This window comes from Callithrix jacchus, chromosome 2 (genome assembly GCF_049354715.1).
Source record: "Callithrix jacchus isolate 240 chromosome 2, calJac240_pri, whole genome shotgun sequence".
Lineage (NCBI taxonomy): Eukaryota > Metazoa > Chordata > Mammalia > Primates > Cebidae > Callithrix > Callithrix jacchus.
The window spans coordinates 50,461,048-50,488,807 of NC_133503.1; the positions used below are offsets into that span (position 1 = coordinate 50,461,048).

The 27,760-nt window shown below is 45.3% G+C and overlaps 1 protein-coding gene across 4 annotated transcripts in view; it reads right to left on the bottom strand.

Annotated features, from left to right (window-relative positions):
* Positions 1–27,760, bottom strand: part of FAT2 (FAT atypical cadherin 2) — an 88,561-nt gene that overhangs the window by 7,388 nt on the left and 53,413 nt on the right. For 3 of the 4 annotated variants that reach the window (XM_035288894.3, XM_035288887.3, XM_035288888.3), the window contains exons 12-21: positions 27,228–27,381; positions 23,996–24,229; positions 21,344–21,727; positions 18,973–19,187; positions 17,790–17,927; positions 17,038–17,181; positions 15,579–15,776; positions 10,476–11,286; positions 6,850–6,995; positions 910–1,351 (exon numbers count right to left, since the gene is read on the bottom strand). In XM_035288894.3, the coding sequence (XP_035144785.2) occupies positions 910–1,351; positions 6,850–6,995; positions 10,476–11,286; positions 15,579–15,776; positions 17,038–17,181; positions 17,790–17,927; positions 18,973–19,187; positions 21,344–21,727; positions 23,996–24,229; positions 27,228–27,381 (2,866 nt within the window). Of the gene's footprint in view, positions 1–909; positions 1,352–5,885; positions 6,127–6,849; positions 6,996–10,475; positions 11,287–15,578; positions 15,777–17,037; positions 17,182–17,789; positions 17,928–18,972; positions 19,188–21,343; positions 21,728–23,995; positions 24,230–27,227; positions 27,382–27,760 lie in introns of all 4 variants that reach the window. The other variant, XR_013531648.1, reaches the window with a different exon arrangement.

Here is a 27,760-nt window from a genome sequence, read left to right on the forward strand (position 1 = left end):
AGTGGGGCAGGAGGGAAGTGATGGACTCCTTGGATATTTTGCAGGTAGAAATAACATATGATTAGTCAGACAAAAATCAGGAAGTGAGATAATGCGAAGTGTTGTTGACAGGCATGTGGGTACATAGGAACCTCTCACTCTGCATGTAATGTATAGATAGCTGTGGCCATGCTGAGAGCAATGTAGCCCCATTTAATCAGAATAATTATTTGCATACTGTGAGCATGTGACTTCCACCCCTGGGTACGGGGTGTGTGTGAAGGAAATTCTCACACAGGTTGACAAGGAGACACAGGAGAATGCTCACTGCAGCACTGATGATGGAAATGGGTGTTTGAACTGGGAGGGTGGAGAGGGAAAATGTGAGTGCAGGCACATGATGGAGTATTGAGCCAGGTAGAAGCAGTTAATGAAAATTGCTCATGGCAGCACTGACAGATCTTAAAAATACGGTGCTGAAAGAAAGTGTAAACAATATATACCACTTATACAAATTGGAAATTCAAGCATATGAAAAATAACATGTGTTTTGCAAGAACTCATTCAAAACCTTTACATGTCTGCCTCTAGTGTTGGGAAAGGGGAAGGGAGTAGAATATAGGTCAAAGGAAAATGAGAAAGAGACTGTGCATGGACCAATGATGACACCTATGTGTGTGGTTAACTCAGCCGTCTGTCCCTAAGGTCCCCTCAAAAGTAGAGAGACAGTTTTCGTTGAGGGGGAAGGGATACTCTGGCTTCCCCTAGTCTAGATCTAGCAGATTCCAACCTATTACTCACAAGGTAGTGAGGGGAAGAGTGAGAAATGTGGAACCAGGAGGCTCTGAGATCTCCACCCTGACACACCTTTCCCACCTGAAGAGCCTTCTGGGATAAACCCTGGGGTCAGCCTGGCACCCCAGCCCTCACCTGCTCTGTGGGTCCATAAGCACTTCCCACCATTGAGGCACGGGTTCTGGCTGCAGTAGTTGCTGTGGGGGCAGCACTGGGTGAGAGCTTGTGTCTCCAGCAAGCCTGCCACCATCTTGTCAGGGACCAGCAGTTCCAGAGCCTCTTCATTGACCATGACAGCATCCAGGCAGCCTTCAAAGCCCTGGGAGACATTAAAGGAAGAATGCGACAGGACGAGGCCGCCCAGAAAGAGGTGTCTTTCGGGCCTCAGACCATGGCAGTTCTCTGGGACCACAAGGGAGGCGTTGCCCATGCTGTCAACCATCAGGCGAATGGAAGTGTCCGTCTCCTCCACTAGGATGAAGTGCCACTCATGGTCATTCACATGGCGCTGGGAGGAAAGGTTTCCATAGAAACCACCCAGGCAGTGGTATTCCAGCTGGAGCACTCCACTGGCCAGCTGCAAAGAAAACCCAAACAGCTATCAGCAAAGCCAAGGAGCTCTTGTAAACCTGCTAACAGGCTGCCAGCACAAAGAATGTTGTTCGTGTTTTCATGGGTCGGAGGGGTGGTGTTTGGTGATTTTCAAGGCTGTTTTAGACACGGCATTTGCAGAGCATAAAAGTCCTCAAAGTGCTTTTGTGTTGATGGTCTCTCTTTTGCTCTCACCATACCCCATGGGATGGTCTGGGTAGGGGTGACATCTCCATTCACAGATGAGGCCACTGAAGCCCAGAGATGCTTTGCTGATCAAGACCCTGTATTTTGAATGCTTCTTCACAGGTCTTTCTAGAGTTCCACACTTGTGAATGTTGGCCTTCAGGGATTTGAAGAACCTCTCTCCCGTTCCCACTTCCTTATTCAACAGCTTAGCTGTACTCAAAATAGGTCCCCAAGACCTTATCAGGGGAGCCACAAGGGCGAAGTATTTTTATAGTAATCCTAGGAGTCGATTTGCCTTTTTTATCTTTGTTTTCTCACAAGTATACAACAGAGTTTTACAGACACATGTTGTCACAACTGATAAATGCAGAAGTAAATATGAGAAGCCAGCGATCTTCTCTCAAGCCAGACAAAAGAGAGGCTTGCAAAGATGTCAGACAACGCCACTCTTCCCTTTTATTTTGGAAAGTAATCATTTTTCATAAAAATTTTTCGTATATTGATTGCAGCACTTTTCACAATAGCAAAGACATGGAATCAACCTAAATGCTCAGCAATAGTGGGCTGGATGAAGAAAATATGGTACAGATACACTGTGGACTACTATACAGTCATAAAAAGGAATGAGATTATGTCCTTTGAAGCAATATGGGTGGAGCTGGCAGCCATTATCTTAAGCAAACCAACACGGGAACAGAAAGCCAAATACTGCACGTTCTCACAAGTGTGAGCTAAACACTGAGTACACATGGACACAAAGAAGGGAACAATGGGCAACAGGGCCTATTTGAGAGTAGAGGGTAGGAGGGAGGTAAGGATCAAAAAATTACCTATCAGATACTATGCTTATTCCCTGGGTGATGAAATAATCTGTACACCAATCCACCATGACACATCAGTTTACCCATATAACAAACCTGCATATGTACCCCTGAACCTAAACTAAAAGCTGAAAGAAAAAATCAATTAATTATTGTATTTATGTTAACATGTGAGTTTTGTATTCTTTCTAAATAAATAAATATTTTTCTATGTCTCAGTTTTAATTTCTAGTACTGAAAATGCTGATAGTTATAATCCACATAAACAAAACTTCCCTGGAATCCTTAATAATTTTCAAGAGTATGAAAAGTCCTGAAGTAAAAGTATCTGAGAACCACTGGGTTGAAACATTTAATTCACTTCACTCCTAAGAGGTAGGACTGCCTGTGGTCAAATACTTTTCTGGTGACTTTGGGCTAGGTAGAGCTTTCTCTGTTGAAATTTGAAGATTTAACCCAGTGTTTCCTACACATTGGCCATCTGTACACCACCTCTCAGATTTTTGCCCTGGTTGAATACTACCTATACCTTTATTTACTTTAAAAGGAGATAATATTATTAGAGTAAATAGAAAACCAGCACACTTACCATTGAAAAATGGGGATAACAAAAATGAATGCAACTCAAGTAAAACATTGCAATTAAATAATGTCTTTTTATCTGTCTGGGACCAGAAATCTGTTGATTCCACCGTCTTTTCACTGTCTCCCACCTCTATAATGTCCTTGCTCCTCTCCTTATCCAGCTTAAGTTCCATAGTCAATCATCCTAACTACTTCCTTCACTTCTCTCTTTTTTTTTCTTTTATTTGAGACGGAGTCTCCCTCTGTCACCAAAGCTGGAGTACAGTGGTGCAGTATAGGCTCACTGCAACTTCCATCTCCCAAGTTCAAGTGATTCTCCTGCCTCAGCCTCCTGAGTAGCTGGGATTACAGGTGCACACCACCAGGCCCAGCTAATTTTTGTATATTTAGTAGAGATGGGGTTTCACCATGTTGGCCAGGGTGGTCTTGAACTCTTGACCTTAGATGATCCACCCACCTCAGCCTCCCAAAGTGCTGGGATTACAGGCATGCACATACTCTTGAGCTGTCTCTTTCTTACTTCATAGAACTCACTTGGTAAACCCACAGCTATGGAAAAATCTGACTCTCCATCTGCTCTATACAGATATGGAGCAGAACATGCCTGGAGAAACACATGCAGTCTTGCTCACAAATATCTCTTTATTTCATGACCATGGGTCTCAAATGAACCTTTAATGCTGCCCAGCAATCACACTCCCTTCCTGAGACCATCTACTCTATGAGATGACTGTTTTCACTAGCTCTGTCTCCTGAGACCCCTAATGGCTCCCTCCCCATCCCTCCTCTCAGCTGATCGTCTCACATCCTACAGGAATGAGCAGACACTTTGACCATCACATCTATCCACCTCAGCTAAATCCAATCTCTCCATTTATTCACTAGATTCCACCCCCTCACCTCCTCAAGGCTCTACTGATTCTCCATCCTCTTTCCTACATCTTTGTTCATTCATTACTGAATCATTACACAGCATACAAATATGCTGTTATTGCTCTCATCTTTATTGTCAAAAATATACCTTCTTTACAGATGATAATCTTTATTTTTTAAAAAAAGATTGTCTTCACTTCAGTTTTCCAGCCATATATTTTCCTTCTTTGCTCTCTCCTTTCAGCAAAATTTCACCCCAAAATACCATAAACGGAAACCACTGGTGTCAGGGGATTCAGTGATTTCCGTGTTGCCAAATCACTTTCCATCTTACTGGCCTCTCAGCAGCAGATCACCCAGCAGATCAGTCCTTCCTTCTTGATACATGTTCTTCACTTGGCTTCCTACATACGATACTCCCTGGATTTCCTACAACATCACCGGTTACTCATGTTCAGTCTCCTTTATCGAATCCCCCTCTTCCCTCAGACCTGCTAATGTTGGAGGGTCTCAAGGAGTAATCCTTGGTCTACTCTCTTTTCCATCTGCACTGCTTGGTGATCTCCCATCTCATGGCTCTCAGTACCATGTACACGCTGAAGACTCAGATCCCCATCTCCAGCCTAGACACCTCATAACATTAGGCCTGTCCTTCCAGATCCACTCAGAGGTCTAACGGGCATCTGAAACTTACACATCCAAAACTTCACCCTGATCTCCCCTCCCCAGACCTTATATCGACCCATAGCCTTCCCCAGGCCTGCTGGCACGAACTCCATTCTTCTGGTATCCCAGGCCAAAATCTCACTCCTTGCATTCTCTCCCACCCTTCACTTAAAGGAAATCCTGTTGGCTTTGCCCTCAAAATCTTTACAGAATCTGACATCTTTCCAATTCCTTTGTCATCAACCTGGTCTAAACCACCATCCTCTTTAATCCAAATTATAGCAATGGCCTCCTGACTGGGTCTCTCTGCTCCTATCTTTGTTTCCCTAAAGTTGATTCTCAAAAGAGAAGCCATGATGACCCTTTATATCAGGTTGTTGCAATTATCTTCTCAAAATCTTCTAATGCCTCAATTTTGTTCAGAATGAAAACCAAAGTTCTTACAATGTCCTACAAGACCTTTGTAGATATGCCCCATCCCATTACATCTCTGACAAACTCGTCCTCCTACTGTTCCCTTTACTCACTTCACTGGAGCAGGTAGAACTCCAAGCCATTGCTTAAACATGCTTAGCAATCTCCTGCCAAAAAAGCTTTTGCATTGCTATTTCCTCTAACTAGAATGCTGTTCCCTCCAGGCATCCATAGAGCTAACTTTCTCACACTCTCCAAATTATTGCTCAATTATTATCTCAATGAAACCTTCCCTGGCCACTTCATTTAAAATTGTAAAATTGTATCTCTGGCTGGATGTGATGTTTCATGCCTGTCATCCCAACACTTTGGGAGGCCAAGGTGGGCGGATCACATGAGGCCAGGAGCTCGAGACTAGCCTGGCCAACACGGAGAAAACTTGTCTACACTAAAAATACACACAAAACAAAACAAATTAGTGGGCATGGTTGTACACACCTATAATCCCAGCTACTCTGGAGATTGAGACACAAGAATCACCTGAACCCAGGAGGCCGAGGTTGCAGTGAGCCGAGATCATGCCACTACCTTCCAGCCTGGGTGACAGAATGGGCAGACTTTGTCTCAACCAACCAACCAATCAATCAATCTATCAATCTGCAACTCTTCTCACCCCCTGATACCCTTTATCCAGTTTTTCTCTTTTGCTCATAATACTCATTAAATTTGAAAAAATTCTGTAATTTTCTGAGCTATTATGTTTATGTTTATTGTCAGTCTCTCCCCCATAAAAATGAAAGCTTTAAAACAGATTTCTGTCTTTTTCACTGATGAGACCAAAACACCTAGAACAGTGCCTGTCACATAGTAGATGCTCAATAAATCTGTATTGAATGAATTAGAATCTAGTGGCCAAAGTTGACTTTCTCTTTGTTGAAATAGTAGATTGGGGCCAGGTGTGGTGGTTCACACCTGTAATCCAAGCACTTTGGGATGCCAAGACAGGCAGATCACCTGAGGTCAGTTCGAGGCCAGCCTGGCCAACATAGCAAAAACTCATCTCTACTAAAAAAGATACAAAAATAGCCAGGCATGGTGGCATGTGCCTGTAATCGCAACTTGAGGCAGGAGAATTGCTTGAACCCAGGAGGCAGAGGTTGCAGTGAGCTGAAATCACACCACTGTACTCCAGTCTGGGCAACAGAGAGAGACTCTGTATCAAAAAAAAAAAAGAAAAAGAAAGAAAGAAAGAAAGAAAGAAAGAAAGAAAGAAAGAAAGAAAGAAAGAAAGAAAGAAAGAAAGAAAGAGAGAGAAAGAAGGAAAGAAAGAAGAAAGAAAGAAAGAAAGAAAGAAAGAAAGAAAGAAAGAAAGAAAGAGAAAGAAGGAAAGGAAGGAAGGAAGGAAGGAAGGAAAGAAGAAAGAAAAAGAAATGGTTAACTGGCACATGTGATAGAGGTGTTAAAATTAGATAGGCAGACTGTGACCTTCTACATGATATAATCCAAAGGACTGAATGATTATTACAAAGAAAATTTATTTTTCTTCCATGTGATTCAATGTGACTTCATGGATTTGTCATCTTGGGAACCCACACTGGTTAGGCCATCCCCCACTCCCTGGGAAACACTGGCCTATTACTCAGCAAAAGTGGTAACAGCACCAGGGCTAGGTGACCTCATCCATTTCCATTTCTATCTTACCCCACAGAGCAAGCAGCACCACTTGTGGTTGTCCTTGGACGTATATTTCCAGGTTGGGTGGCTGTGGCCATCCAGGATGGGTCAGTCATGTGGCCCAACAGTCACACCCAGAATCCCTTAAAACTGTGTAGGGATTTCTTTGCCAGAGTGGGCTTCCTGACATTCCTCATGCTGCACCCCCACCTCCCCAGCCTGGGACACCCATATGAAATCTCTCAGGCTGGCAGTGCCTTACCTTCAGGGAGATGGACGCTGTTTCATTGGTGAATAGGAGAATGGCCTGTGGCTGGAGTGTTTTCAGGTAGAAACTGATGTGCCAATTCCGAGCCGCTGGGGGCCTGTACCGCACATAGCTCTGACCACTGAACCTTGCAGCTGTACCTGAGAAAGCAACCGAAGCTGTCACTTCCACTTGAAGTGGTCCCCACTGAGTCCTTGGATTGACTTTGTCTTATTCAATCCTTGGGTGGAGACAGAGTCATTGCTCATATTTTATACATGAAAAAACTAGGCTGGGTGCCAGTTGTGTCGACCTTTCCAGTCTCACAAATAGAGCCAGACAGGAGCCATCCCCCTACCTTCTGCTGGCTGCAGGGACGCCTGCCTTTGGTCCCAACCTGGGTCAAGAATATGAACATTAAACAATTAAGAAAGCAAAAGTCATCCAGGTGCAATGGCTCATGCCTATAATCCCTGCAGTTAGGGAGGCTGCGGCGGGAGGATCACCTGAACCCAGAAGTTCCAGACCAGCCTGGTCAACAGAGCAAGACCTCATCTCTAAAAAATAAAATAAAAATAAAAATGGCCAGTCATGACGCTACACGCCTATAAATCCAGATACTTGGAATTACATTCTCTCAGCTGAGGTAGGAGTATCACTTGAGCTAGGAAGTCAAGGCTGCAGTGAGCCATGATCTTGCCACTGCATTCCAGCATGGGTGACAGATGGAGACCATGACTCTAATAATAATAATAATATTTTTTAAAAGAAAGCAAAAATCATGCCAGAAATATAATGAATCAAGTGTGTGAAAATTAAAGTTTTTATCCTACATAGTTTCCGTGTTATTTCTGGCATCACTTGGGAATGTAGATTTTGCATTTATGTGTGATTTTAGACCCACAAAGGTTTTTGCCTCAGGATATCTCCTTATATTAGCAGGAGCTAATCATTTAGGTAAACAATAAAATGCTGCTATGATAAAGAGGTGGGTAGTGATAGACTGCATGGCCAAACCTTCTGTAAAGTCTGGCATCCTCCATCCTGCCTTAGCAATGGCTAATGCACAGTTACATATTGCGGAGTAAACTTCAGTTTCTTAAGCTTCTTTGACTGTGGGACACTCTTATGTGGACCACCCTTGGGAATAGCATTCTGTTGAACCCTCGGGAAGCACTGCCCTCCCCAGATCTTAAAAAATCCACCCTCCCGAGAAGTGAGTCCAGCTGTTAAATCCCCACAACCCCAGTGTGAATAAGCTTATCAGTTGTCAGGGGACAAGGATGAGCGGTCCAGCCTCCAGATACCTAGCAAAGAGGAATTATTGAAGACAAAGAACAAAGGCCAAAAGGTGGAGAAGGAAGAACCAGAAGGAGGAGGCACAAGGGATTATAACATCCACAGATTCTAGCCGGATGCAGTGGCTCACACCTGTAATCCCAGAATTTGGAAGGCCGAGACAGGCAGATCACCTGAGGTCAGGAGTTTGAGACCAGCCTGGTCAACATGGTGAAACCCTGTCTCTACTAAAAATACAAAAATTATCCAGGCATGGTGGTGCTTGCCTGTAATTCCAGCTGCTCAGGAGGCTGAGGCAGGAGACTCATTTGAGCCTAGGAGGCAGAAGTTGCAGTGAGCTGAGATCACGCCACTCCAGCCTGAGGGACAGAGCGAGATTCTGTCTCAAAAAAAAAAAAAAAAAAAAAAAAAAAATCCAAAGAAGTCCAAAATTCCCTGACACTGGCAATTTCATTGTAGTAGGTACTTATTGTATGTGATATTGAAGATGATCTAGATCAAAAATTCCCACACCTGACTGGAGATCAGGAGCAGCTGGAGAGTCTTTATGACACAGAATCCTAATCTCAGAGTCTGATTCAGTAGTTCTGGGCAGCACATGGAAAGATGTATTTTAAAGATATTACCATCATGGGTGTAACAACTGGAAGAGGGGTGCCAAGGGAGGCTTCTGAGATATTAGTCATATTCTTTCCTTGATCTGGGTGCTGGCTACACAGGTTATTTGCTTTATAAAAATCGTTTCAGGTGTGTACTTATGGTACTTATGAATTGGTTTCCTGTATATTTTACATTTCACTGAAATGTTAAAAAATAAAATAAAAAAACCTCTTTCCACCTGATTCTGGTGATCAGTGAATTTATCTAGTATTTCTTCAATGCAAGCCCTGTACCTGCTGCTTCATAATTAAATGCCACCTTTAGGACTCACTCAGGGCCTTCTACATAAAAACCTCTAGAGGTGACACCCAGGAGCATGTCTCTTTAAAATCACACTCTCCAGGAGACTTTGCAAAATCTTGAATTTTGGAACCCCTGCTATCTGATGCCAGGTAGCCAAGAGAGACCCTTCAGCCATCTTGGCTTTCTCTGCAGCAGGCTCTGGGGCAAGAGACACATAGAGGGAAATTCCCTCCCCAACAGAGAGAAGCCCTCCCAGTCTAAATCGAGTGGTCCCTGGACAAAGTCCACAAATCTTCTGAGAAAGAATATCCAGAATGCTAGGCGGCTGGACCCATAAAGGTCAAGGCAGGGCAGGCCAGGCAGGGGCGCTGGTGAGCTGAAAGCCATGTCACTTTCCTTTAGCCAGTGCTCCTGAGCTGCTCCCTTGGTCTTAATGCCAGGGGTGCTGGGTGAGTCTTGCTAGAAAATGGAGTGCCTAAAGAGCTTATGAAGAGTTCAGGCTTTAGAGACACACAGGGACACGCAGATGTTTGAATAACCAGGCCTTCACTGGAAGCTGTATAGTTTCAAGCAAACTAAATCTCACATCTCAGTTTCAACTACAGATGAGATTGACAACCCTGCTTTTAGGGCTGTGGGGCCCATTAGTTTAGGCGACACCTACACAGAGCCTGGCATACAGCAGGCTCCTTATAGCAACAACTGCTACCATGGGAATGACCATTGATCTGGGGCTTATTATGGGCCAGCCATGGGTTAAGTGCTTTCGTAACTATAACGTAATTTACCCTCCAAACCAACTCCAGGAGGTGGATGTTATCGTTTTCAATATTTTACAGATGGGAAACTAAAAAGCTCACAGGGTTTTAACAACACACCAAGGTTACACAGCTAGTGACTAATGGAGCTAGGGTTTGAACCTGAGCTGTCTAAACCTTGAGCTTATAACCAGCAGGCTATTGGCAATAATAGTAGCAGTATTAGTAACTCACATTTATTGAGCACTTTCTATACATTAGGCATTGGTCAAAGCAAGCACTTGATTTATAGTACCGATTTACTTACTGCAACCGCCCAGCTCAAAGGCAGAGAGGTGAAGTAATTTTCTTAAAGTCACCTGGTTAGTAAGTAGTAGAGTTTGGATTTTAACCCATTAGGTCTGAAGCCACAGCCTGTGCTCTTAGCCATGATGTTAAACTGCATATTGTATTCTTACTGTTATTTTCTTAATCTCAAAAAGGAGCTGAGAATTGGGTAATATTCCATAACTAGATTTTGTGAGGCCACTACCTGTCTTATGGCGATCGGTGGCCTTTGGCCTTATTGAAACTTCCCTGAACTCTCCCACAGCATCTCGGTGTGGGAGAATCTGCATGCTTAGAGTCAGGTGGGCTGAGCCCAGCACTGCTGCTCATTCCTTGGGAAGATGCTGTGCTCACCATTGCAGGAGCAGCTCCTCTGCAGGCGGTGCCGTGGGGTCAGGATGCTGAGCCTGGCGGTGCTGTACGTGGGCCCAACCTTGGGGTCCATGTGCACTGTGTCATGGCAGATTTGACCCTGGCAGGTTGGCCCCTGGCAGGGCACCACAGGCATAGCTGACCGCATCTGAACCCCCACTGAATGCTCCATCTCCTTGGCTGAGTGAATGATGATGGATGCCAGCTCCTGGAGCTCATAGAAGGTTCCAGAATGCCCCTCAAAGACCAGGAGCACGTCCACACCAGCCACGGCCTCTGCAGGCTGAAGGCTGGCCAAGTGAATGTTAGCCCGTTTGATGTCCAGCTTGTGGCTGAGGAACCTCTGCAGGTTCCTCCAGTGGTCACTCACCAGCTCCTCAGGGGTGAGCTGGTAGAAGCCCATCCACACAGCCTGCTGCAGAGCCTCCCTTCCCACATGCCACACGTACACGTGGACCCCAGCAGTCGTGGTGAAGGTCCCATCGCTGACCGTGACGTTGAAAGAGTAGCGGCCACAAGGCAGGCTCTGGGCAGCGATAATCTTGCCATCGGGCGTGCCCACTGAGAAGTACCTGCCCAGGGTCTCCTCTTCTGCCAGGCTGTAGGTCAGCGTGTCCTGGGGGTCTCGGTCTGTGGCATGGATCTTACCCACCATGCCACCCTGGAACTCCTCCTCCCCAACAGTAATGAAGATCTCCAGTGGGAGAGCGGAGGGTGCATAGTGGCTCTTCTCTGTGACATGTATACGGACAGACGTCGAAGACGAGAGGGGAGGGATGCCACTGTCTGATGCCTGTGGGCAAGACAAACACTGCTGTCACCTAACGGAACTGCAGCACTCTTGGGCCCAACTGAGGCTGGGCCTCCTTGCGGAGCCAGGTCTCTCTGCCCCACACCCAACTTAAGGGCTGGCTCAGTGCGTTGTTGCATTTAGAAAAAAAATCTAACTCCAAAAGCACTGCATATGATAAAGATTTTCTAAAGGTTTTGTAAAGAATGAAGGAGGGAGTTACATACTATACTGTGCAGTAAAACAATGCAGTTTCCTTATCTGACACTAGGCTCTGTGAGCCTCTTCCTATATCTCTCCAGCCATAGACTTGGGCTAACTTCCTCATGAGCTTTCTCATTCTGTCCCTCTCCTCAAGTGTGCCCTCAGATATCTCAGCATTCCAATGCACCGTGCACCCTGCCCAGCCTAAGAAAATTCTCGTTGGGATTCCCTTTTGCTCTGAGATTAGAGTGGGAGTGGGAATTTGTTCCTCTGGTCAGTCAACGAAGTCTCCTGCTAGGGCCAGGAGAAAAGAGGCAATAAATAAGTTACAAAATAACTTGGATAAAGTGCTGTGAAGGAAATAAACAGATACCTCACTTTTATCAGGTTCAAAGGGAAGGGGTCTCTGTGGAGGGACATTTGAGTCCTGAAGGATGAGAGAGATGAGAAGAGGTGATAGAGGGAACAGCAAGTGGAAGGTCCCTGGGTAGGAATGAAGGCGATGTGCTCAGCAGCATAGACAGGACACAGGTGCTGGAGCTGGTGGGCAGGGAGGCAGGGCTGGCCTCACTGCTAGGCTGGCACACTCAGGGTTGCAGTTTATGCCAGAACTGTGAAAAGCCGTGAGGGTGCCAGGACCATACTTAAGTAGGGAAAAGAATGTGATGAAAAGTGCGTTTTCCTTTCTTGCTTCACCATACATCCCTGCAACTTCCTGCCTGACTTAGAAAGGACAAGCTTGCCTTCCTCTCCTCAGTGATGTTATTGCTTCCTCCGCTGTCAGCAAGGGTCTCCACAACTTTCCCTGTAGTAACGTCTTGTTCACATGCACTCCAACACTTTTCATACACAAGAAAGTTGTAAGATTACACTTACTGCTGGGAGTTGTGCATACACTGAAAAGATAGCAATAGCAACAACAATAATTAACACTACTACTAATTTTCTTTCTTTCTTTTTTTCTTTTTCTTTTTTCTTTTTTTTTTTTTTGAGATGGAGTCTTGCTCTGTCATCCAGGCTGGAGTGCAGTGGGCACTCAGCTCACTGCAGCCTCCGCCTCCCGGGTTCAACTGATTCTCCTGCCTTAGCCTCCTGAGTAGCTGAGATTACAGGCACATGCCACCACATGTGGCTAATTTTTGTATTTTTAGGAGAGATGGGGGTTTGCCCACCTTGACCTCCCAAAGTGCTGGGATTACAGGCGTGAGCCACCGCACCTGGCCAACACTACTATTAATTATAATGTATAGCTAACATTAGCTACAACAATACTACTACTACTGATTATATGTAATGCATAGCTAACATTAACTGAGTACACACCATGTGCTCGTCATTATCATAGATCAACTATGATGCTTTAAATGCACTATCATGATTTATCTTTCTTATGAGATAGGTACTATTAAGTCACTCACTCTATCAAAGATATAACTGGGGCTCAAAAAGGTGAAGTAACTTGTCCAAGGTCATAGAGCAGGTAAGGCCTGAGCAGAATCTGAATACCTATCTGTATCCATAGCCTGTGTTTTTCTTTGCTGGCCTATGGTGCTTCCTAGTGCGTGGAAGTGGAAATACAGGACAAATGCAATTGATGGTGATGATGCCAGTCTTTACTAAGTACCTGTCTAGGTAGGGCCTGGGGCTGGGTCTGAGAATACAGAGGTCAGGAAGCCATTCTCTCTCATCTCTCTCTAGGCAATCAGATCCATGCTCTTGGCTTCGAGGGCCATTCACCTATCCCCTCCCATTCCCAGCTACCCGTTGGACACCTCTACTTGGATATCTCACAAACGATTGGGAGATAATATGCAAAACAGAGCCTTGGTTTAGACCATAAACCTGTCCTGCCTCCCCATCTGGGCCTTTCCAGTCTCACACCTGTTCTACCACCCAAGTCTTCACTGAAGCCAGCAATTTAGAAATCATTCCTGAATCTTCTCTTTTCTTTCTATTCCCACATCCATTCCACCAACTCCTGCCTATTTACCTGCAAAATCTGTCCCAAATCTGTCCACTTCCTGCATCTTTTCCATCACCCCAAGTTCTCAGCACCACTATCTCCAGCTTGGATGACTTCTCATTGGTCTCCCTCACCCACTCTATTGAGCTTGAAAAATGAGCTTTCTGAGACACAGAAAGGATCCCTTTCTATCCAAAACCCTTCAACCACCTCTCATTGTACTCAGATTAGAATCTAAAAGTCTCACCAAGACATACACTTAGCTGATTAGATGCCCTGGCTTGTCAAGGACAGTCTTGATTTTTACCTCTTGTGAATCAGCTGTCACTAAGTATTATTTTTAGTGCCCGTTTTGGACTGAATGTTTGTGTCCCCTCAAAATTCATATGTTAAAATGTAATCCCCAATATAATCCTATTTGGAGGTGGAGCCCTCATAAATGGGATTACGGCCCTTATGAGAAGAGCCATGTGAGCATACAATGAGAAGCTGGCAGCCTGCTGTCCTGTACAACCCATAACACCACTCACCAGAACCCGGCCATGCTGGCACCCTGATCTTGGACTTCCAGCCTCCAGAACTGTGGGAAATAAATGTCTGTTCTTTAAGCCTCCCAGCCTATGGTATTCTGTTGTAGCAGCCCAAATGGACTAAATCAGTGCTTCTCTCACTCTCAAAAGGTCACAGTTTGGACCTCAGATAATACAGTCATCCAAGCCACGAGGCCCCCACATTCTGCCCAGCCTATCTCTTCATCCTTATTCCCATCCCTGCTCATGATGTTCTGAGCACCTCAGCCACACCTCAAGCCACGTCGGGCTCTTTCCCAGCTCATACTGTTCTTCCTCCCTGGAAGACTCTCCTACCCACTTTCACATGGTTGGCAGCTCGGTTCTCTGCTCAAGTGTCACCTCCTGGGGGCAGCCTCCTTCTGAATGTGTGTCCCCCTGTCTTATGAGTCTCTCATCGCTTTACTTCCTTATCATTGTTTGTAAGGATGTTATTTCTTTCTTTACCTGTTTATTGTTTATCTCCATGATTACAACTGAAAGCCCCTGGAGACAGGAACCATTCCCTCCTTACCCTCTGCTATGTTCCTAGCAGCTTGCAAAAGGCTTCACGTGTAGTAGGTGCTCAATAAATACTTGTTGTGAGATGGAGTGACTTAAAGAATGACTGCATCATTCCCAGCCCATAAGTTCACAGAATAGTAGGGTCCACTGGAGTTGAGATTTAGGAAAGGGATTTGGGGGACTGAAGTGAGGGAGAGATATTTGATTACCATCTTGGCCACTGTTCTTTAGCAATTCCTGTACAACCCATAACACCACCAGCAGAATCCCCTACACATGTACATACAAAATCTCACTTGGGCCCCACGCCAGTTCTCGGAAGTAGGATTTTTTACCTCCTGAGGTTCAGAGAGCTGTTCTGGCTAAGCTCTAAGAGCTACAGCCAGAGTGTTTTGCCGAGGCACAGAGCAGGGATTCAGAGGTTAAACTCTGGGGCCAGAGTGCTTAGGTTTGAAGCAACCCATCTCTGCCACTTATTACCAGTATTACTTTAAGCGAGTCACTTAAATCCTCTGTGTTTCTCAGTTTCCTCATCTGTAAAGTGGGTGGTAACTATACCTGCCCTAAGAGTGTTATAAGGATGTTGTAATTTGCAAAGGCAATTGAACTGCACCTAGCCCAATGCCTGATGCATCCTAAGTGCTTTCTACATTGTTTTCCCTAATGGTAGAAGCACTGGATGGCCGGGCATAGTGGCTCCCGCCTGTAATCCCAGCACTTTGGGAGGCCAAGGCAGGTGGATTACCTGAGGTCAGGAGTTCGAGACCAGCCTGGCCAACATGGTGAAACCCCATCTCTACTAAAAATACAAAATTAGCCAAGTGTGGTGGTGCATGCCTGTAATCCCAACTACTGGAGAGGCTGAGACGGGAGAATCACTTTAACCTGGGAGGCGGATGTTGCAGTGAGCTGAGATCACTCCATTTCACTCCAGCCTGGGCAACAAAGAGTGAAATTCCATCTCAAAAACAAACAAATAAGGAGCACTGGTAGGGCTTTTGCCAGAATCTTTACTGTCCCTGTGGTCACCACCAGAAGCCTAGCACAGCTCTCACCTGGATTTGAAGCTGATACCATTCCTGGACTCTCTTGCTTAGGCCCTCAGCGGTCACTAGCCATCCATCTGGGGTCACTCGGAAGGCAGAGCCAGTGTTCCCCTTGGTGATTCGGAACGAGTAGGGGGGGCCATTCTCTGGAGAGTCCAGGTCACTCAGGATCAGCTGCAGGACTTTGCTGCCGATGGGGGAGTTCTCCTAAGACCAAGAGTGACGGGAAACCAAAGAGCAAAATGAGTCCTGGTCCTTCCTTTGCACTTGTCTGGGTCCATCATCTAGAATGAGTCCTCGGCACTCTGCTTATAGATGATGCCTGGACATCAAACTGCTGCTCATTCATTCTGCCTGCCTTCGAGGTAGTTGTGACTTTTCTGTCTAGATCAGGAGTTCCTTGAGGGCAGTGTTGGGTCTTAGAAACACAGCCCATTGGGGCTGAAAGGATTCTTAGAGACCTAAGATTAAACCCTTTACTCTGTAGAGAGATGACTTGCCCAAGATCACACACTGATGAATCGTGTATTTAAATTAGTTATTCCCTGAGATACTAAGGGAATGTTGTGATTTCCAAAGCCAATTGAATACTTATAAATGGTTTCTTCCTTAGAAGACCTGCATATCATATGTTTCTGATAAGTGCACTTAAAGATGAGTAGAAATTTAAGAACCAGATTCCCTGAGTCTCATTTTAGCCTCTATTGCATAACATGGAATTTTGCATACTGTAACATAATGCTTGTTAACTTTTTGGCATCACAATGTTATCTGCAAACAGAATCTAATGGGCAGAAACTGATCGGTGCCTATCCAACCGACGCTCTCTCTTGCTTTCTTAAAAAATCCTGCTTTTGTTCAGATGTGGACTGGGGATATTCTCAGAAAAAGTATTTTTAGTCAGGTAACTTATTATTTGCAGCCAAAGCACCCTAACCCATACCCATAATATATGAAACAGGCAGAAGTGGAACAACCCTAGGTGATGCACAGTGGGACCCAGAACTCTGCCTTTTTATTCACTTCCTCACCTCCCTCACCCTTTATGGCCCTGAAAATTACTCATAGAATCCCAAGGCCCTCTTCAAATCCTATTTGCAAATCATTGGTAGGGAAGAGCTTGGGTTCTGGAGAAAAAAAATCCTAGTGTTAAATCCCAAGTTTGCCACATTCTAGCTATGGCATGTTTGTTTTTTTACCTCAATCTTCTAAATCTGTAAAATGGGCACTACCTAATTCATATGGCTGTTATGAGCCTCAAATGAGGTAATGGATATGGCAAGTGCCTAACACAGTGCCTGATTCCTTTCAATCCATAATGTCCTCCAGCAGTCTGTGTTGCCTTGGGGACATCAGTGTCAAGGTCACAGCCATCGTTCATGTGGACTAATACCACTGAGGAGCACCTTCTGCTAGGAGGGAAATAAAGGGAGGAAGGGCTCAGGGTGCCTTGGTGGCTCAAACTTACCTGGACAGTCGTGCTATAGTTGAGCTGGAAGAATCTTGGTGGGTTATCATTGACATCAGCCACTTGGATAGCAATGTCTGTGTCCTCATGCAGTGGAGGCTGCCCGCTGTCTGTGGCTCGGAGCTTCAGGGAATAGCTAGAGGCCTATTGCAGAATGCCCACTGGAGGTTAGCAATAAAGTGGTTGTCCCTTCTTCTGCCCCCCGAGTCATCACTAATGTTTTCAGAAAAATAAGTTGGGAGACACTTTCCTATGCCCACCTTCACTGCCCGCCTGTGGCATTTTAGGGCTTAGGTTCTGGAGTCAGAAATAGCTGTGATTCCCCACTCAATCATTTGCTAGCAATGAGATCTTGGGAAATTGAATGATTTTATGTGAGGATAATGTCAGGATGCACTTCCTTAAATTATTTTGAGGATCAAATGGCATAAATCCTTTTAAAACATTTAGGAAAGTGTCTGGCACACAGTAGGTGCTCAAAAATGTGGCTATTTTATAATGATCTAATGATCTCTACTCAATTGTGAGAAGCTACCTGAGCTCTTCTAGGGAAGGTTACGGGTCACTCAGTCTCTCTCCTGCCTCTGGCCACAGAGTCCACAGAGGCCTCACAGAGAAAACAAGTGAGAGACATTCTGGGCAGGTCTGAGGAAGTTTCAGGATGAGGTCTTGACTGTGATTCATCTTCTGGATGCCTGGGACTATGTCGCTGCTCTAATGAGCTCAGGTTGGGCCCCTCCCACATGACTCACCTGTTCCCAGTCCAGAGCCTTGGCCACCTGTAGCTCCCCCTTCTTGGGGTGAATGATGAAGTGCCCAAGCTGATTCCCTCCTACCAGGCTATAGGTAATGTCACTATTTAGGGGTCCATCTTCATCAGTCGCTGATACCTGCAGTAGGGTAGGGGGATTGTGAATGGAGGGACAGGATCTTGATTCCTCGGAATGTAGGGAGAAACAGATATGTCTCTGCCCGAATGACTACCTTTGAGCTGGCAGTACCTGGATCACAGTCATCCCTGCCAAAGAAATCTCTTCACTTACATCCTAGTATGGACTTCAGCATGCCATGGTTTATTCATTCATTCACTTGTTCACTCTTGCTAATAGTATGCTAGGCCCTGTCCTAGTAGGTGAGGAATGTGCTAAAATAAATATGCCTGCAGAAAATTTAATGCCTAATTTTATGGGTAATTCTAATTGGGGGTAAAGTATGATCAGCCTTATGAGAGCACAGAACACAGAGTGATAGATTACACTGGGGAGATTAGAAAAGGATTCATGAAGCCCTGAAGGATCAGGAGTGCTTTTGGGGCTGGAGCAGGCATTCCAGGCAGAGGAAATAGTGTGAGCCCAGAGTATGGAAGTGCAGACGATGTTCTGGGGAAAAGTACATATTCCTGTGTGGTTGGAGCATAGGGTGCACCATATCAGGGAGTGGAGGTAGAGGAGACTGGAAGGTGGGATGAAGAGTGTGGGAGTGTGGGTGTGTGGGTGGACATGCTCCATTGAATGAGGGAGCTATTGCATATTTAAATGCAAAAAGGTATTATTTAATGTCCCCTCAGCCCCTGCCCCACCCACAACTGTCATTCCAAGTCACCCGCTATGACCAGGCCCTTCCCAGACTTGGCAGTCCCTCTGGGGTCTGTCTCTTTTCTCTCCTCCTAACAAGCCTCACCTATTCAACGCCCCATTCTGTCAGTCTCTGGTCTTATCATATGGCTCTGAGACATTCTCTCATGAGAGGTAGTCTGACCGAGTATGGTTTGGCCATACTCAAATCTCACATAAACCTCTGACAAGTCAGAGTCAAATCTACAGTGTATTAAATTAATAAACTAATCCATTCTTACAGATGGCTGGGTGTTGGGGGTGAGATAAGAATGCAGCCCAGACTTTGTTCGCCACAAAGAGCAAGGTGGCAGAGCCTTACCGTGAGAATGACGTCACCCACAAGGGCATTCTCTAAGACCCTTGTGTTATATGGATCTTGGGGGAATCGGGGCCGGTGTTCGTTGACATCAGTGATGTTGACCACCACTGTGGTTATGTCACTGAGGGAGGAGGAGCTCTTTCGGGTGCACTCAATGGACAGAAAGTACTTGGGGCTTGTCTCAAAGTCCAGGCTCGCATTGACATACAGGATCCCTGAAGAAGCAAGAGGTGACAGGAGCAATGAGACAGTTGGCCTTCAAAGGCACAGGACTAGAGCCCAGCCCTAGGAGAGGCAGCTCAACAGGGCTCAGCAAGGTGAGTGTTGTCTGTTATCTTTCTGTCCATCTCCCTTTGCTGTCCCCTTGACCCCTTTCCCCTCATCTCCCTCATTTTCCTTATTCTTATTCCCAACAGCAGTGTTGCCCTTACTTGTTTCTGTAATATTTGATTTAAATCTCATTTAAATGTGTAATGCTAAATTTATCTCATTGAGATCTATAAAAACCCTGCAGAGCAGGAACAATTGTGATTTCCATTTTCTAGGTCAGTCCATTGACCTAGATGCTCTAATAGGCAAGTGACTTGCCCAACCTCACCCAGCTGGTGAGGTGGACAGACCTCAGGTGATCAAATAAGATTTGTAATACCCAACTCAAAGTTGCCAGCAAATTTTGGGGCATAGGTTATTATTCTGAAAAACGAAAAAAATAAATAAAAGAACAAGGATTTATGCTGCCCTTGCTGGATAACCAAACAGTTCATGGTGGACACTCTGCTTTTTGTTTTATTTTATTTTTCTTTCGACAGCATCATTTGCCAATGGACATCTCTTAATAAAAAATTCAGTCAGAAAATAATGAGGAGTAATAGGATTAGAAAATCACCATTTTACAGCCCTTCATGAAAAAGTATATCTATCCAGAAAATGATCAACAAAGGCTGTAAAACCATTAGCAGAAAGGCTGATGAAGAAGACTACAGTGGACTTATCGGCCCAAATTATAACTATATGTTTATATATAATGGATCAGGCTAACACCTGAACTCACCACCTATCTTAACTGCAGAAAAAAAAAAGAGCCAATTAGCCCTTATGTGCCTCTGGACATGATGCAAACAGCATAGCATCATCTATGAAGCACTGTTGACCAAGCACTGTTGACTAAACCTGATCAAGGCTTTTGATCCCAGTGTCATCCGAGGAAATGCAAGGGCCCGAGGGATATGCTATATGACACTATGAAGAGCCAGCCAATCCAAACTATGGACAACATGACTCAAATGTTTCATTAAACAAATAGCAGGGGGCAATAAAGAGGAAGAAGAAATGTTAGAGATTTAAGGACACTTAAAATCTTGCATATCAACCAAATGCAATATGCCGATGTTTTGGGGATACTAACAAGCCAACTTCAAAAAGTCATTTATGAGGATCTGAAAAACAGCCTGGTGATATTAAGGAATTGTTATCTTTTAGGCATGATAAGGTATTGTGGTTTTGTTTAGAAAAAGAGTTCTTATTATACAGAGATACACACTGAAGTCCTTACAAATGAAATGACAACAGTGTCTGGGATTGGATGGATGTGGGGCAGAAGGGTAAAGAGGAAACCAGGCTGGCCTCTGCTGATGTTTACTGAAGCTGGGTGGTGGGAACATGGGGCCCATTGTACTATTCTATTTTTTAATATGTTCAAAATCTCCATAGTAAATTTTAAAAATATATGGCTCAATGATAAGACGGCTGTTTGGGGAGGGAGAGAGCACCATTCCAGGGACACCATGGGGAGGAATCTGTGTGAGACACAGGCTGACCTAGGTGGCCTCTGAGACGCTTCCATGAGTTTCTGTGATCCTGACTTACACTCTTCTGTGGCTAGCAGAAAAGAAGAGAGGTTTCCTAGTTCTTTCTCTCTTCATGAGAGTAAGGGGAAATTCAGGGGTGCCAGGATGTTTGGGGTGGATATGGGGACTGTAGGAGGGAAGCAGGCAGCCTTGTCCTGGGTTGCTTAAGCCCCAGATTCCAGCAAGGGCTTCCTGCCTCTGCAGCTAAGCTGCTTCTGCCTCCTGGCTGGGCCGGAGCTGAGACCAAGAAGCCACAAACTGTGGGAGAAGAGTGGATAGTTGAGGGTCCTGGACACAGAGACCTGAGTGGGGATGTCGGAGGGTCCCCTTTAAGGGAGGTTCCCACATAAGCTGCAGGGAAGGAGGGACCTGATACTCGGAGAGAAGCAGAAAAGAGTGGAGAAACGACCAGAGGAAGTCTGCTCTGGGGGCGCAGCATGGGGCAGATAGCCCCACGGTGGAGGAACCCAGCGCTCCCTGAGACCCTGTATGCAACTTCGGGGCTCGGTGGCTCAGGCTCTCACCTGTGCGAGCATCCAGGCGGAACCTGCCCTGCTCGTTCCCGCTGACCACGCGGTAACCGGTCTTCTCAGCGCCTGGGCGAGTGAGGGGAGCCAGCTGCAGCACCTCTGTGCCAGGCGGGGTGTCCTCGGGCACCTGCACGCTGTGTTCAGTGTTCAGGAACACGGGCAGATAGTCTTCTAGGCCCACCACCGAGACTGTGACGGTGCTCAGCGTGGACAGTGGTATTGGGGTGCCCAGGTCGGAGGCACGGACAGTGAGCTCCAGTGGTGCTTGGGGCCTGACCTGCAGCGGCTTTTCCAGGCGGATCACGCCCGTGGTGGCATCGATGGAAAAGTGGCCTTCAGCAGAATCCGGCAGAGAGTAAACCACCTGGGCATTGGGGCCTGGCAGAAAGACCAAGGGTGTGATCCACACTGAGGGCGCCTCCTCTGGCCCTGCCTGCAGCAAACCCTGCAGCCACAGGAGCAGCCGGGGAGGGGCTCCCTTGAAGGCTGACAGGCTGGCTCAGGTATATTAGGAGTGAGGATCTCTCCAGCAGGGGGTCTTGACTGGGGCAGGGAGACCCGAGGGCTCTCTAAAAGGTTTTTGGGGGAAGGGAGGTACAAATCTACCAAACTATCTGAAAATATGATGTGGGGATTAGGGTCTAATATCAGTTTATTAATGAAAAATGTGCAGATAAAATCACCCAGAGAGTTCTTTGACTGAAATAGAACAGTTCTGCATCTTGATTGTGGTGTTGGTTGCAAGAATCTAAACATGGAATAATACTGCAGAGAACTAAGTGTGCGTGTAGAAACACACACACACACACACACCCACACACACACACACGAGTGCATATAAAAACTGGTGAAATCTGAGTAGCAAGGCTTGTAGTCTAGTTACCAACAATAGACCAATGGACCGATGCCAATTTTCCAGGTTTTTTTGGTTTTTCTTTTTTGAGATGGAGCCTTGCTCTGTGGCTAGGCTGGAGTGCAGCCGGACAATCTCAGCTCACTGCACCCTCTGCCTCCCTGGTTCAAGCTATTCTCCTGCCCCAGCCTCCTGAGCAGCTGGGATTTCAGTTTGGATGTTATATTACTATTATGTAAGATGTTGCCGTTAGGGAAGCTGCATGAAGAGTGCACACAGTCCTTACCAGTCCTATTTTTGCAACTTCCTATGGAGTCTATAATTACATCAACACAAAAAGTTAAGAAAACACCCATGGACGTTCTTAGTAAATCAAAACACACAATGTTTCTCCAGCTTTGTCTCTAATTATGGTATTTCCTTTGGTTAACTACCAGATGAAGCAGTTGGCCATAGTGTATGAAAAACACAAGCATTTAAGGGTCAGTTATGAGGTCCTCCCCCAGTAAGATGAACACAAGCCCTGAGCCTGACGTCTCACATCTCCCACACACGTGGAGCACGTACTTCTTCGGTGGAATGCTGACAGGAATTGCCTATGAGAAGAGCTGAATTTATATCCATTAAATGCACATGCCATACATCTTCCCCATATATGCACTTAGATGAAGAAACCATCATTTTTCTAGAGATGCAGATGGTGATCAAGCCACACCTGATTTATTTAGTTGAAATATTTGGGTTGGAATAACGATTTTGGAAATATTAATGGTAAATTGATACAAAGCCACTCTAGGAGGTGTCTAGGAGATCTGTGTGATTGCAGAAAGCAGGACCAGGACTGACAGATGTCCCACTTGATAATGGCCTGAGGAACCATGGAAGGAAGGGGCTGCTTAGAAGGTAGAGAGCATCCTGTCCCTGGAGGTATGTAAGCATTGGTTAATGGAGCACTTACAGAACCTTGCAGCCATCAGACGAAGAGGTAGATAAATGGGTTATGGGTCACTACAGCTCTGATGTGTTTGGATCTCTCCTATCAAATCCATTTCTGCATCTTGAGCAAGTCTATTCCACTTGCACTTGTTACCTTTCACACACACACACGCACATGCACACAACATATACACACACATTTCCCAGTCCAGCTACCCTGCCTTTGTATGGACTGTTTGCCCTCCCTAGAACCCCTACATCCATCAAATATCTCACCTCCTTCAATGCCAACCAAGCTGAAACTCACTTTCTCTAGGAAACCTTAATTTTACCCTGCTGTTGTCAAACAGAGTGGGGTGTTTTGATCCCACTTTTATCATCATCATTTTCCCGTGCTGACCTGGCTACTCTGATGCTGACAGCATTTTTTTTAACCATATCTGAATTATAAAATTTGACTCAGGAAAATTGGACAGGAGATATATATATATTATAATTTTCTAATTCAAGTAGGGTAATATAAAGAGGCTTTATTTTACCTCTTTTACCTCTGATTAAACGTTTGTACTTAAAAATGCCTAAATGGCAGTATTGAAAAAGTCCCTGGGTCTAAGTGAAAGGGGAGAAACAATAAGGCTGAAATACCTTGTTCCTGCCTCAAAACATTGCTAAAATCATTTGTCACATAGCACTTAGTGTTCAGTTTGAGGATAAATATTTTGTACTTTTAAGCATCCACAGACTCAACAAGGAGGCATGGTCCTTATCAGTCCTAGAGAGATACAAAAGAGGCCAAACCCTTGCCCTAGGTGACCCAGGAAATCATTGGAAATGGCCTCAGTCCTTCTCAGACTCACCTTGGTCAGGATCCCGGGCAAATACTACAGCCACAGGAGTCTTAACTGTGGTGTTGTCGAAGACAGCCACAGCACAGTGGCTGGGGAAGAACCGTGGTGCATTGTCATTCACATCCTCCACATGGAGGGTCACGTCTGCCTGGCATGATCGGCCACCTCCATCCGTCGCCTTGGCAACAAGGTTGAACACATCTTTCCTTTCTCGGTCTAGGGGTGTGAGTGTGGTCAGCTCCCCTGGCCGGAGAAATGACAAAAGTTGAGCTTTCTAAATATTGCCCAAGCATGTGGCCTCTAGATATCTGCAGGAGACAAACCCAGCCCCACAGTTTTGTTCACAGTCCAGTAAGATGAACACAAGCCCTGAGCCTGAGGTCTCACATCTCCCACACACATGGAGCACATACTTCTTCAATACAGTCAGGTGTCAATACAGTCAGGAAAGCAGCTAAGCCTGTGTCCCCCCCACACCCATTCACTCCCTGATTCTCCCAAACACACTCCCTCACCACATTGCCAATTTAAGATCATCACCAATAAGCTAAAAATAGGTACATTTTTAAAGGCAATTTCTAACAATATATAAAATGCATTTATCCTTTGATTCATAATTCCACTTCTAGGAATATATATATATATATTCTATAAAAAATCAACCAAAAGATAAAAAGCTATGTGTAAGGATATTCTCTGCAGTACTGTTTAGAACAGCAACATATTGAAATCATCCTATGTATCTTTCAGAAAGGACTGGTTAAATATATTATGTTTAGCCACACAGCAAAATACCATGTGAGGTGTTATATGTATCTTGGTTTTCATGCATGGCTCCTGCCCACAACTCTCATAGCCCTTGTTACACACTCTTATGTTACAATGTTGGGTGTGTTAGGCCTCAGGAAACAGAATCTCTTTGACCTTCTCCCACTCTCCTTTTACCTGCCCCAAAAGCAGGACTCCCATCTTTCCCTCCTTTTCTCTTTGTGGGTTTTAAGACCCTCCCCAAAAAGGGTCCTGCCTTGTACCCTGGTGAAATAATGCTGGCATCATGAAGCTCCCATAACAACCCAAGAGGACTGGGTTTGCAGAACTTCCACATCACTGAACACGTGGAGGTTCCTGGAGGGTGGTGAGCCAAGGGAGGACAGAGGAGCTCCACGCCCCTTTCCTCATGCCTTGCACTACACCTCTTTCACCTGTATCCTTTGCAATATCTTTTATAATAAACCAGTAAACCCAAGTGTTTTCCTGAGTTTTGTGAGCTGTCCCAATAAATTAATCAAACCCAAAGAAGGAGTCATGGAAGCCCCAACTTGAAGCCGGTTGGTCAGACATTCTGGAGACCTGGACTTGCAGCTGGTGTCTAGGGAAGGGGATACAGTCTTGTGGACTGAGCCCTCAACCTGTGGGATCTGACGCTATCTCCAGGTAAATGGTGTCGGAATTGAGTTAGAGGACACCTGAGTGGTCTCCACTGCTTGTTGTAGGGGGGGAATCCCACTCACATTTGGTCATAGTCTTCTGTGTTGATGATTGTTGGGGTGTGAAAACAGAGGGAAAACCTGGTTTGAAAGAGGTTTTTCTGAAACACCATGTAACCAAAAATGAATTATGATAGAGCTTTGAGATACTGCTGAGTGAAGAAAAGCAATTACAAATAGTATTCTACTTTCATGAAGTAATCATATCAACATTTTGGAGATGCATGGAAAACCAGTCAGATCGAATATATACCAGGAATCCTTATCTGTGGGGGAAGGGGTTATCATACATATGTTCCAGTTTCTGCATAATACTTATCTACATTGCTTGAATTTTACACCATGAACATGTATTATTTCCATATTCAGAAAAAAATGCCAGTGTTTGGGTTTTTTTGTTTTGTTTTTGTTAAATCCTTACTGATCATCCTGCTGCTGAACAAAGAACAGCAGAGAGAGGTTAGGTAACCTGCCTGGGTCACTCTGCATGCCCCTGCTGGGGATAGGAAGGAAGCATTGCCTCCTATCTATCCAGACAGCTTCCTGGGACACCCCTCTCCCCTGCTCAGATATCTCCAAGTCATCCTTTGAGCTGTTGGACCCAAGCCAAAGGAAGTCCACTCCACCAGACTCACAGCCCAGCTCTCCTGGGCACTCTTGGCCTACCCTGCAGAAATCTCTGCTTCCCAATCTGCTCTGTCCCCTGACTAGTAACAATGATAATGGCAACCACATCTACTGAGCCAGACCTGGACTAGACTTCCACAGCTTTCTCACTTGTGATCTTCACAACAATTCTATGAGGTGTTATCCCCAGTTTGCAGCACAGATACCTTGAGATCATGTTCCTGACCATGACATTCACCGGGCTAAATCCTCTAATGGCTTTAAAGATGTGATTTGGCTCTGCCCACCCTGGAGTCTCATTCTTTGTTCTTTCTCCTGCCTCTCTGGGCACCAGTTTGTGGCCTTCTGTCAGGTCCTCAGTGAGGGTACTATTTCCCCAGAGAAGTTCTTTGTACAAATTCTCCTCCTACTTTGAGTGCTCTTTCCCCCATTCTCTTACCCCTGGCTTACTCTTCTGTGTTGCAAGTCTCACATAAAGTGGCATTTCCTCAGTGATGTTTTACTGAACCCCACTCCATAGCCCAAGTCAAGTTCTGTCTTTCTGCTAGCTATTCCCATAGCTAGCAGAAAGAGACAGAGAGAGAGAGAAAGAGACAGAGAGACAGAGAGAGAGAGAAGAAAGGAAGGAAGGAAGGAAGGAAGGAAGGAAGGAAGGAAGGAAGGAAGGAAGGAAGGAAGGAAGGAAGGAAGGAAAAGAAAAAAGAAGGGAAGGGCAGAAAAGAAAAGGGAAGAAGAGGAAAGAGGAGGAGAGGAGAGGGGAGAGGAAGGGAAGGAAGAGGTGGGGAGGAGAGGAGAGGAAAGCAAAAGAGAAGCCAAGGTGTCAGCTGTGCTGAAATAAATTTTAAAAGAATAAAATAAATCCCCTTAGGACCCTGCATTTTTTCTTAATTCAGCACATTTAAAACCACTTCAGTAACTCCCTTTCCCACTAGATTGTAAAGACCCAAATCTTGTCTTATCAATCTATTTATTAGTCCCCAGTCCAATGCTTGGCACACAGGACCAATATATGTTTGCTGCTGGATAAGTGAATTCCTGTTTCTTCTCCAAGGAGAATACTATGGCACTGGGCACTTGGTATCCAGTAAAGAAGTTCTTGTCTTGGTCCTGCAGCTCAGGAAACCCACCTGTATGAGGATCCAGCTTGAATTCATGCGCCCCAGGGCCATGCAGAGAATATGTGATCTGAGCATTGGTATCAGCGTCCAAGTCTGTGGCAGAAACCTTCAAAATGAAGTGTCCTGGAAACACATCTTCATGAACCTTGCCAGTATAGAGAAGCTAGAGATGGAAAGACAAAGAAAAGGGAGACCGTGGGAACTGCATTCAAATCCAGAGAGAAGCAGAGGGAGGCAGAAGCAGAAAGAGAGATACTAAGAGGGCAGAAATGAACAGAGACAGTAAAAAGGACAGAGAGAAAGAGAAGCAGAGGGAGGGAGAATAGAGGGAGTAGAATAAGATGTAACTTGCAAGGAAAATTGAGATATAAAGCAGGAAGAGGATGACAAGAGAACAAATCAGAAAAGAGAGAATGGAGAAGTTCCACCATCGGAAAAGCCCACAGGCAGAGCTAGAAGAGGCCGCTATAACTTGTTCCACCCAGTCCTTTGAGGATTTTGGAGGAGGAAGGCAAGATAAGCCTGACACAGGCATTCTGGAA